The sequence below is a fragment of the Balaenoptera physalus genome, assembly GCF_965194825.1.
Source record: "Balaenoptera physalus genome assembly, chromosome: 1".
NCBI classification, from domain to species: Eukaryota; Metazoa; Chordata; class Mammalia; order Artiodactyla; family Balaenopteridae; genus Balaenoptera; species Balaenoptera physalus.
The window spans coordinates 110,293,321-110,304,880 of NC_138882.1; the positions used below are offsets into that span (position 1 = coordinate 110,293,321).

The window sequence follows — 11,560 nt, forward strand, 5'->3', positions numbered from 1 at the left end:
TGATTATTTCATAAAGGAAATGCTGTCCTAATAGAAATTAAATTATATGGTAATACCATCAATTCTTTTGTTTAATAATGTAATTTGCTGAATTTTTTGCTTCTTTCCTGCCCCATCCAGCATGTGCATCACTAGATACTTGGTTGAATTTGTTATTGTTTGGTTTAGTTTAAGCAAAGATACTTCAGTGATCGTGTTTAAATTTCTCAGCATTCAGAGATCTTCTTGTGTGTTACTTTGCCTCCATGTTGCTGTTGATATTTTACTCATTTGTTTTATCATACTTTTATACAATCCTTAATACAGATGAGATACTAAAACACTGTAAAATCTATCACAGTTGAAACCCTAGACCTTCTCTCAACCCATGGGGATTCATTTGGCAGGAGGCCACCAAAACCAGTTCTTTTTGATGCTTAGTTTCTAGTTTCTACTTTAATTGCTGCCAAAATCTGAGCACTTGGGAATTTAATTGCTCATTATATTTGTCACAGTGGTGTCACAGACCCAAATAAAGACTGTTGCATGCAAAATATTTATGGGTATTAATTTTGCCTAAACATCTGTATATTGGATTCCTTATTTTTCTACCTTGTAAAGTATAGCACATCCAGAAAGAAATAAAACGGTATTCTGTACGAACTTATGCCCCACTTTATTAGTAAACTATTACCATCCAATCCAGTTATCTAAATTTAACAACAAACATGTAGAGGAGGACCTATGCAGAACTTTATTATATTCACTTTATTCAGTTTACTATTTTGAAGCAGTCTCTGCAGGATTTGAGTCTGGCTCTGAGGACAGACTCCTTGGGTTCAAATCCCTGCTTTATCCCTTACTAGGTATATGACCTTAGGCAAGTTATCTTAATCTCCCTGTGCCTGTTTCCTCAGTTGTAAAGTATGGATCTCAATGGTTGTTGTGCAGATTAAATGGGTAAAGTTCCTAGAAAAGTGTCTAACACAGAGTAAGTCCTTCATGTTATTAGCTAGTTTACTATTAATATAATTCAGCTTTATATGCCAAAAAACTATAACATTTACCTTGGTTGCTGATATGGATTTCCAGTTTCCTACTAATTAAGTAGAGATAACATTTGCCTGTTGTAGACAATGGAATGTCTGGTCAGCACTAAATTCAATACTTTTCATGTCCTTCCATTTTTTCTGTGTGTTCCCACTTTCTTGCTCTATGGTATTTAGGCTAATAGGCCTGTTTTTTGTTCCAGTGTTTTATTACTAATCACTGATTTTTCTTGTTCTTGTACTTGCTAATCTGAGGAGTAGTTTGTTCAGTCATTCTCTCCCTGTGTCCCCTTTTCCTTTTTAGTTACCCTTTGCCTTTCCCTTCCCTCTTTCCTACAAAAGAGATTGTCTGTCTTGCATCTGCTGTGATGGTTGCAGCTCTCTCATGCAATTATCTTGGTCAAGGGAAATTACGAGGCACTTGAAAGATAGGAAGTATCAGTCATCACCATGGGTGAGTTCATTTTTAGAATTGTTTGAAAGTTTTTTACACCCTGGAAAGTCCCCTATGCCTTACTTATACCTGAAATTGTATTCTGGGATAATCCTACATTAACATATAGAATCCCCTTGAAACAGGAGGGAAGGGGGCAGGGCACAGCCTTTAAAATAATGACATAGCCATAGGACATTACAAAAACTGGTTAAAACCAACTAGGTACAAGATGGTGGATGATTTGGCTTCCAGGGTACCTTGAGCCTCATTAAACGTTCATTGTAATACATTAGCATGCTAAATGACACATGCACTAGCGCCATGACAGTTCTGAGCCCAACTATAAAAGGTCAAAAAGTGGGTGGTGGCTCAATTCCTGGAAATCCCCACCCCAGCCCCAAAATAATTGGAATAATCCTCCCACTCATTAGCCTATGAAATTACCCAGCAAGTAAAAGCTAACCACCTCATATTTCGGGGCCTCTTGCCTTCTAAGATGGCCCACACTCTGCCTGTGGAGTGTTTCTTTCTTAATACATCCACTTCTTACCTATCACTTTGTCTTTCACTGAATTCTTTCTGCGACAAGAACATCAAGAACCTGAGCTTCATTAAGTCCTGAGACCAGGTGTGTGATCTCAATTAAAAGACCGTGGGTTCAAGTCCCAATCTGGGTTTAGGCCAGGTTTGAGTCCTGGCATGTGGCTTCAAGTCCCAATCTGAGCTACATGGTTTCACCCTGTAATGAACAGCGTATTAAGTTATTTAACATAAGTTTATAATTTTTCTCAGATCCATACTCATATGAACTGGGCTGAGAATAGACTTTGATAGGAAGACATTGGCTCCATTTTACTTACAGTTGTCCCTAATGTTAGGAAAATGTTACTGATGGTAGACATGAGAGTGAGTCTCTCTGCCTCTCATCTAAAGCATCTGATGCTTAATTTTATTTATGGAGAGGATGAGCAGATAAAAATGTTAGTTGCTTGAGATGTTTATCTCATTCTGGAAAAAGACTAACATTTGTCTTAATTTGAATTTAACTCTTGTATCTCTTCTTTGGTACTTTCATATATTGTTCTTGAAAAAAAAATCTTGGATTTGATTTTTTCAGGGCACAGGTATTTTTGGTGAAGGTAACAATTAGACTGTTTAAATGTTTACAAGACTTATTTATTTCCTCTATTGTTCTGTTGGGCACAATAAGTTTTTTGCAGACTCAGGGAGTGTGAAACATGGCGCATTCTTTCCTTTTCTGTTATTCAATACTCATTTTGGGTTCCCATTCCACTTCATGGTAAAATATGTCATTTTAAGCACTTCCAGATAAAATCACTGTTAAATTTGAGGCTTCTCATCATTAAAATGAAGAAATACCTTCAGATGCTCTGGAACACTTTATCTCTCAGTCAACTCTGATATCTTTGCCTGTCCTCAATTCCTGGAGCCATAGTGAGCTCAGTGGGGCCACTTAAGGCTTCTGTGTCCAATTTTTCTCTCACTCTGTCTTCAGAAGAATGTTGTTATCTCCTATCTCTGTGGCTGGAAAAGCTAGATAATCAAGCAGTCTTTCCACCCTATTGTTTATGTATGCTAGGGATAGGCCTTTAAAAACTCAAAATCCAGTAATCTTGTTTGTTTCTTCTTTAATGTCCTTCACGAACTTGTTTCTCTGCAGCAGTGGAGACCAAAATAAAGTTTAAAACCACAATGCGGGTAGCAAAGAGGAGGAAAGTGATGAGGGATTTCAGGACCAAAAGAAAAAACAGACAAACAAGAAAGTATATGCATTTTTTCTTTATGCTCTCAATTTACCACATAGAAGGGAGGCAGATGCATTTTTCTGTAGTAGCATCTAGACTCGTTTGAGATTCTGAAACCATCTGTATAATTTTTAAAAATATAAATCTGAAAGAGTAAAATTTCCACAAGAATTCTGTTTTGAAAAGGTTGTCTACACATGGATTTTACTGTGAATTGACCTTTTCCAAAAATTGATCAGATTAACATTTACTTTTTTGAAATGATTTATAAATTATAAGAAATAAAAAAGCTTATTTTTTATTTTTGCTTTTTACATTTTATTATACAGTTTTTCCCAAGGGACTCAGAAATGGATATTGGGATGAAAAGAGGTTTTTGTGGACTGCATCGGTGTTTGCTCTTGATTCTAAGCTGATGTGTCACACGGTTGTAGCAGGCTGCCTTAAATATTTGTTATCTATGACTTTGTTTTGCCGTGGGCATTATTGCTCTGGTCTAGGGAGTTACTTTAAATGGCTAAATTGAGATCTTAAAATTCTCTCTTAATTACAGTAGCGCGACTTTCTAGCCTTTCCATTGGTTTTAATGATTAAATCTCACATTTCCTATAGGTAGCGTGTGAGAAGACAGTACCCTAACTGAAGACAGTTGTTCTTAAATAAAGAGATTCAGATATAACGTTATTTGATTTTGTTAATCTCTGTTGGTAAAATCAAAGTTTCTAAGATTTTCTTGAAAACCAACCATACAAAACAAAAATACCTTGTCAAGGTACAGATTTATTTCTATTAAATGACTCCATTTAGCAAACACATTTGTATTTATATATGTGTGTGTATCTGTGTATATATTTATGTATATCCAAAGTAGGAGATATATTAAAAATGAAAAATATGCCCAAAACAATTAAATAGAAATATCTATTTCCACATCTGATTTGTAAACCACCTGTGGGGAAGTGATAGGTGCTGTTTTCCATATCAAGAGTCAGTAAAGTTTGAAAGAACAAGGTTATGAAACCTTTTTACAACTTAAGATTTAAATGTAAGACTCTTAGCAGTGATTCATCTAAATTGATGGGGTTGGGTTTATGGCAAACCTAGAAAAAAATAAGTATAATTATATGACCACAAGTAAAACATGCATTGTTTTCCATTAACAGTTAAATTCGGGAAAAGAATGAGATATAGAATCAGTAATCCTGAATTTGAGTATTGACTCTACCATAGTCACGTAATTTGAATATATTTTAGATGAAAACAATTTGAGTCAGATGGGAAATTAGTTGGAATGAATAATCCCAGTCAATGAATATTTATTTTTTTCTTAATACTTTTTAAGCTTTTATTTCATTTTTAGCCATCTATTCTTGTTTTATGTTTATAATAGCATTAGCAATAAACAACCAAACCAAACTAAAAAGGAATTAGCTAAATAAATAATAGCACATGGGTGCAGTAGAATATTATGCAACTCTAAAAATTGTATTGCGAAGTCTGTTTAGAATCATGAATAAATACTAGTCATCTGTTATTAAGTTTAAATATATGAAAGTTAAAAACAGTACATTCCAAATATTATATACCTAGTAGTTGTGTTTGGGTCTTTTCAGGTATTCGCTTAGCCCAAGTGGCACTATTTGAGTATCAGTTGTTCACATTCAGCTATGTTGTAGGTTGAATATAGCAAATAAAGGTAACTGATTTTATTATATGACTTTATTTTCGTTTACTGCTTTGTGTACATCCTTATACCTCTTTTTGGGTGTGCAAAAGTCAAGAAAGCAAACTGATTGGAAACTTTTTTTGGACAATTTGAAATATTAAAACTTTCATGAACTCATTGGCAAATAATCAGAGGAAGCAGAAATCTTAATTAGTCAAGTGCATATTTAATAGAAAAAATAAATATTGGAAAAGTCAAGTCCTATCTTATATTAAATTTCTTTTGCTAGCATTTATTTTGTTGTATTATATTTTACAAAAATAGCATATTCAGCATAGAATATACAAATACTTCCAAAATCTTTAAAAAAACTCTTAATTTTTTAAATCTTGAAGTCAAAAAGAAATATAAACCTATAACTGAAACTTTGGAAAATATTGAAAACTATAAGTAAAAAAATAAATCCTTGTTTATTCAACATTTTGAGATAATCTGAGTTACTATTTCATTTCTAGGTCTTTTTTGGCTTTGCTTGTTTTGTTTTCCAAAATTGTAATCATATCATACAACATATTCAATTTTATAGTGTCTTTTTAAAAAAATTACACAATGTCATACAAACATTGGCTAACTCTATCTAAACAGCATTTGTAATTAATGCATAATATCCCTCAAATTTAAAGTGCTTTATTTAACCATTCTTTTATTGTTGAAAATTTAGGATCCCCCCCCAATATTTCACTGTCATAAAAATGCTGCATTGAACATCTATGAACATAAAGCTTCTAAAAAATATTATTATTTCCATAGAAATATTTGAAAGGGCACTATAATCTGTTCAGTGTAAAATTTATATTTGTCCCCCCCCCCCCTCTTTTTTTTCCTGAATAAAGAAAGGAAAACTCTGCTTTCTGCCTTAGAGGTCCAGACTAATTTTTATCCCAGAAGTACTGGGAAAGTGTTCTTCAAAGGCCATCTAATTCAAATAATTTAGTTATTCATCTTTGCAATTATAGTCATATAAATGTCATTCTTTAAGACTATCACTGTATAGAGGAAAAAGTTCATAATTCAGTTAATGAAGTATCAAAAATTTATCAGGGTAAGTTACAGGAATTGGATCTTTAGTACAGAATTTTAGTAAATAATAAAATGTTAGTTTATTATTATTAGCTGGTAGCTAACACTTACTGTATCAGATACTTTGAACTTCTTGATCTGCATTCTTTAACTGTAGTGATATATTACTGCATTATGATCCCTTCACCAGAATTTGAACTGTCTTCTAAAAGCTTTTTATTGCAGTATTACATATGGAAAACTAAACACATCTTAAGTATTCAGTTCCATGAATTTTCACAAAATGAATTAAACTGTGCCCTAGAAGACCCTCTTCTGTCTTCTGTAGTCACTATCCACTAATTTCCAACACCTTGATTAGTTTTACCTACTTTTAAAATAGTAGCTTTATTGAGATATATTCACATACCATAAGGTCCACTCATTTAAAGTGCATATAATTCAGTGGTTTTTAGTATATTCACAGTGTTGTGCATTGATTGCCACTAATTTCAGAACTTTCATGTCCCCAAAAAGAAACCCTGTTGCCATTAGCAATAATTCCTTCCCTCTCTGCAGCCCCTGGCAACCACTAATCTCCTGTCTCTATGGATATGCCTGTATTCAACATTTTATATAAATGAATTGATACAATGTGACCTTTTGTATCTGGCTTTTTCACTTAGCATAACGTTTTCAAAGCTCATCATGTATCAGAACTTACCTTTTCATGGCTGAATAGTATATCATTATATTGGTATACCATATTTGCTTATCCATTTATCATTTTATTGACTTGCATTTTTTCTACTTTTTATCTGTTATGAATAATGCTGCTATGAACATTTGTGTATATATATATATATATATATATATATATGTGGATATATTGTAGGTTTATAGTCATTTTTGAAATCAGGAAGTGTTAGGCCTTCAACTCTGCACTTCTGTTTTTAAGAAGGTTTTGGCTATTCTGGGTCCCTTCTATTTTCATATGAATTTTAGAATCAGCTTATCAAAATCTGCACAAAAAATATAAAGTCATCTGGGATTTTGACAGGGATCACATTGAAACTTTAGATTAATTTAGGGAGTAGTGCCACCTTAACAATATTGTCTTCTAATTCATGAACATGGGATGTCTTAGCATTTATTTTGGTCTTCTTTAATTTTTGTCGTGATGTTTTGTACTTTTCAGTACACAAGTCTTATGCTTCTTTTGTTAAAGTTATTAAGTAGTATTCTATTTTTTATGTTCTTATAAATGGAATTGTTTTCTTACTTTCATTGTTGAACTATTCACTGTAGCTTTGCTTATTTTTGTTTCCAAGTTATTTTTTTAAAGGTAATTTTAAAAAATTTATTTATTTAATTTATTTTTGGCTGCGTTGGGTCTTCGTTGCTGTGCGCAGGCTTTCTCTAGTTCCGGTGAGCGGGGTCTACTCTTTGTTGTGGCACACGGGCTTCTCATTGCAGTGGCTTCTCTTGTTAAGGAGCACGGGCTCTAGGCACCCGGGCTTCAGGAGTTGTGGCTTGTGGGCTCGAGTGCAGGCTCAGTAGTTGTGGCACATGGGCTTAGTCACTCCGCGGCATGTGGGATCTTCCCGAACCAGGGCTCGAACCCGTGTCCCCTGCATTGGCAGGCGGATTCTTAACCACTGTGCCACCAGGGAAGCCCAGCTTTGCTTATTTTTGAAATTCATGTAAGTGGAATAATTTTCCTATGTGATCTTTTGTGTGTCAATTTATTTAATACTATGGCTGTGAGATAATCCATGTTATTCCACATAGATGTAGTTTGTTCATTCTCATTGCTATGTATTTTCCATTGTAGTAATATAACACAGTTGATTTATATATTCCATCTTTATGTGCATTTGACTTGTTTCCAGTCTGGGGAAATTTGGATAGTGCTACAATTAACATTCTTGTATACGACTTTAGGCGAACATATTATATATTTGTTCTGGGTGTATTCCAAGACATGAATGCTCAGCTTTTGAAAGTGCTACCAAAAAGCTTTATCAAGTGGTTTTAACAATTTACAGTTCCACCAGCAGTGCTGCAGTTGCTTTTTATACTATAAAAACACACTTTTGTATCATCTATCTTTTTCATTTTACACATTTTCAAAGTGTGTAGTGATGTTTCATTTTTAAAATTTGCATCTTTCTCATGACTAATGTTGTTGAGCATGTTTTTTTAAATTAGTTATTTGTATAGTCTCTGTTATATAGTGTTTATATAAGTCTTTTGCCCATTTTATATTGAATTGTCTGTTTTTTTTCATATTTACTTGTAGGAGTTCTTTATTTATTATAGATATAAGTAATTAAAACAGTGTGATACTGGCAAAAATATAGGAAATTGAGCAGTTGGCCATTATGGACTCCAGAAACAGACCCTATGTATACTGTGTCTTACTTTATGGAAAAGATGAATTAAAATGGGGAAATGATGGCCTTTTCAATAAATAGTACTGATTTAACTGCTGACCTGTATGGTGTGATTTTCTATTATACACCATATACAAATATCAATCCCAGATGAATTACACATCTAAATGTGAAATGCAAAGTAATAAAGCTTTGTGGAAAAAGTATAGGAAAATAAATTTATAACCTTGAGGAAATCAAAGATTTCTTAAACAGGACACAAATAGCACTAACCATAAATTAAAGCAATAATAAATTGGGCCTCTTTAAAAATAAGAAATTCTCTTTATGAAAAGATACTATTAAAAAGTGAAAAGACAAGACACAGAGCAGGAGACATTTGCAACTTACATATCCAAAAAAGGACTTTTATTCAGAATTCAAATTATTTTAGATACATTTTGCTAATTTTCAAGATTTTCATTGTAAAACATATAACTGTGTTAAAAAGGATCTTTGCCTTAATTTGGCTGATCTAAAAAGATATCAAGGTAAGATAATGGTATATATAACAGTGGGTTTTAAATCAATGAATTCTTACACATTGGAAATTATTAATCTAAATTCTGTATTTTTGTGAAATCCAGCATACTTATTTACAATTTAAAATAGAACCCATTAATGTTTAAATTTTTATTATTTAGTTTTACTGTCTGTTAAATTAACTAAAATGCTAAATCCAATTATTTTATTACCTAAATACATGAAATCTAATGTGCCAAAAGATTCATATGGATACATTTTTTAGGCTAAAATTTAATCCTATATATTATGTTCTGATAACTTATTAGGGTCATGTGAGATTAAGTTAGTTTTACATATAAAAACATAATTAAAATTAAAAAAAAAAAACTCTTAGAAAATTCAGTCCAGTAATGCTAAGAGGCTGATGTAATGTCACAATTTTAATGATTGGACTTATTTATTTTCAAATACAGATACATATATATATATATATATATATATATATATATATATATATTTGTGAATAATTTGTATATAACTGTTATTTAAAGATCTAATTTTAAAATTTTGATTTCAAAATGTTTGAACTTTTATTATTATATTATGCCTGGGCTTTATCTTTCCATATCAGTAAATACTAATATTTTAGAACTGGGTATTTATCATATACAATTTATTGTGATTTCAAACTTTATTGACTTTCTTTTGAATTCCAGTTGGCTTTGATATACTTGAGATTATTTTAGAGAACTAATTTTTAAACCTCAAAACTCTAGAAGTTGTACTACTTTTATATAATATTCATTTCTTCTATTTACCCAATTTTGAAAAATTGATAAGAAGACTTCTGTGACAGCTGTATCATAAAACGTTGTTATTTTGTTACTGTTGAATTCACACTGTCAATTTTAATGAATCCTACTCAATTAAAATGGTGTGCATATTTTTGAGTCCATAATCAATATAATCAATTATATTTTACATAATTGCATAGATATAATTTTATCTCAGGATGTTGGAGGATTAATGCATTTTTCTAATATGTTGCAGAATTGCGAGAAGCTGGAGAATAATTTTGATGACATCAAGCACACGACTCTTGGTGAGCGAGGAGCTCTCCGAGAAGCAATGAGGTAAGTCTGGGTCACCATAGCAACAGTCACAGATGTGGTAAAGAAAAAGTCATTCTTCATTATTGGGGGAACAAATGAGTTCATTGCCACCATTCAGCTCTGTTCTCTAAGGTATTAATTTGTCAGTGGAGAGACTTCCCTTGAGGCTGTACTTTGGTTTTGAAGCTGCATAAATGTTAAGCCTCAGTGCACAGTAAAAAATGTAAATGTTTAATTTGTTACTTAAAATGCTTAAGGGGTGTCTTGTTTTATATTTATACTAAACTGTGTGATTGAATGGAAATGTTGTTCATCTACATTCTGCCTGTATAAAAAAATAAATAGTACAATGGTGTTTTAACTGAGTAGTATTTTCTCCTAATTAATATTTAATTAAAATATTTTATAGGATTATACCACAGTATTTTTAAACCGATATACGTTTTCATACTATTATAAAGCATACAGATTAACTTTTTTTCAAATACAGCAGTCTGTAATGAACCTGATGGGTTTTCTTTTTTTTCCTTTTTAACATTACTATTTCTGAATATTTTTCTGAAATCTCCCTAAACTTAATACCTTTTTAATAACTTTTAGGAGGCAGTCTTTAAATCCATCTGATCAGAATCAATGAAGGCTTTTACTAGACATTGAAAATGTGTGAAGAATAAAACTTAGCATCCTTACAGCTGGAGAAATGACAACAAATGATGTTAATCTTAAAAGTTCTGAGCTTGAACCTTTGAGTGGGATAATTTCCAATATATTTGTACAGAAATAGTATATTTGCCTTGATTTAGCCTGTGGAACTAAAATTGATTTTTAAAATATATCTCCTTCTATCCATGCTCATTTTTTAAGGGCTTAAATTAAGGCTAAAGAAAAAATTTTAAATAGGAGAAAGGATAAACCTATGAAGCTCCCTAGAAGGGTATTTTGGGCACAATTTTTTTATTGCTGGCACACAGTTACCATATACTTTAGTCTAGAAGCTGCTCTCATTTAGTGACCTCCCTTTTACCATGCAAGCAGCAGGGGAAAGTAATTAAATTTAATAGAAGCTGCCCTCATTTTGAAGCCACTTCTATTTAAAACCACAGGGGGAGGTAATTAAATTTAATGGAAACAGTAGCTTCTACACAAAGATACATGGTACTTCTATATAGATGATTATGATGTCACAAAAAGAGGAATAATATATTACTAGTACTGAGAAATTACCAGCTGGAGCAAGTGAGCCTATTTTATTGTTAATGTCTTTACTAATAAAAAAGAGGGAAAAATAAAACTGAGTCCACAATAGAGAATTTGTATCTATATACAATGCAAGTGGACATTCTCAGAAAGTTAAAGTTATTGAAAATAGTCGTAAATATAAAATAAAGAGTAAAATGTATCGTGGAAAAGGCCAATGCAGAAGTTATGACTGAACTGCTGTTTTTCAATATATTCTTTATCCTCTACCTGAGGTATAAATTGAAAACATCATTTTTGTAAATGTTTATTATAATAACTTTGAATATGTTAAGCATAATATCAACATTTATTTAGAACTGTACAGTTATTCTCTGTATTTTTATATCTATTCAG

The 11,560-nt window shown here is 31.9% G+C and overlaps 1 protein-coding gene and 1 pseudogene across 6 annotated transcripts in view; both read left to right on the forward strand.

Moving 5' to 3' along the window:
• Positions 1 to 11,560, forward strand: part of DPYD (dihydropyrimidine dehydrogenase) — an 807,615-nt gene that overhangs the window by 102,592 nt on the left and 693,463 nt on the right. For all 5 annotated transcript variants that reach the window (XM_082476697.1, XM_082476698.1, XM_082476699.1 and 2 more), the window contains exon 3: positions 9,906 to 9,988. In XM_082476697.1, the coding sequence (XP_082332823.1) occupies positions 9,906 to 9,988 (83 nt within the window). The remainder of the gene's footprint in view (positions 1 to 9,905; positions 9,989 to 11,560) is intronic.
• The window catches only part of LOC309636499 (cytochrome c pseudogene), a 104,005-nt pseudogene that overhangs the window by 63,673 nt on the left and 28,772 nt on the right, over positions 1 to 11,560 (forward strand). The window contains exon 2 of the transcript XR_014268695.1: positions 9,906 to 9,988. The product of XR_014268695.1 is annotated as a cytochrome c pseudogene (transcript). The remainder of the gene's footprint in view (positions 1 to 9,905; positions 9,989 to 11,560) is intronic.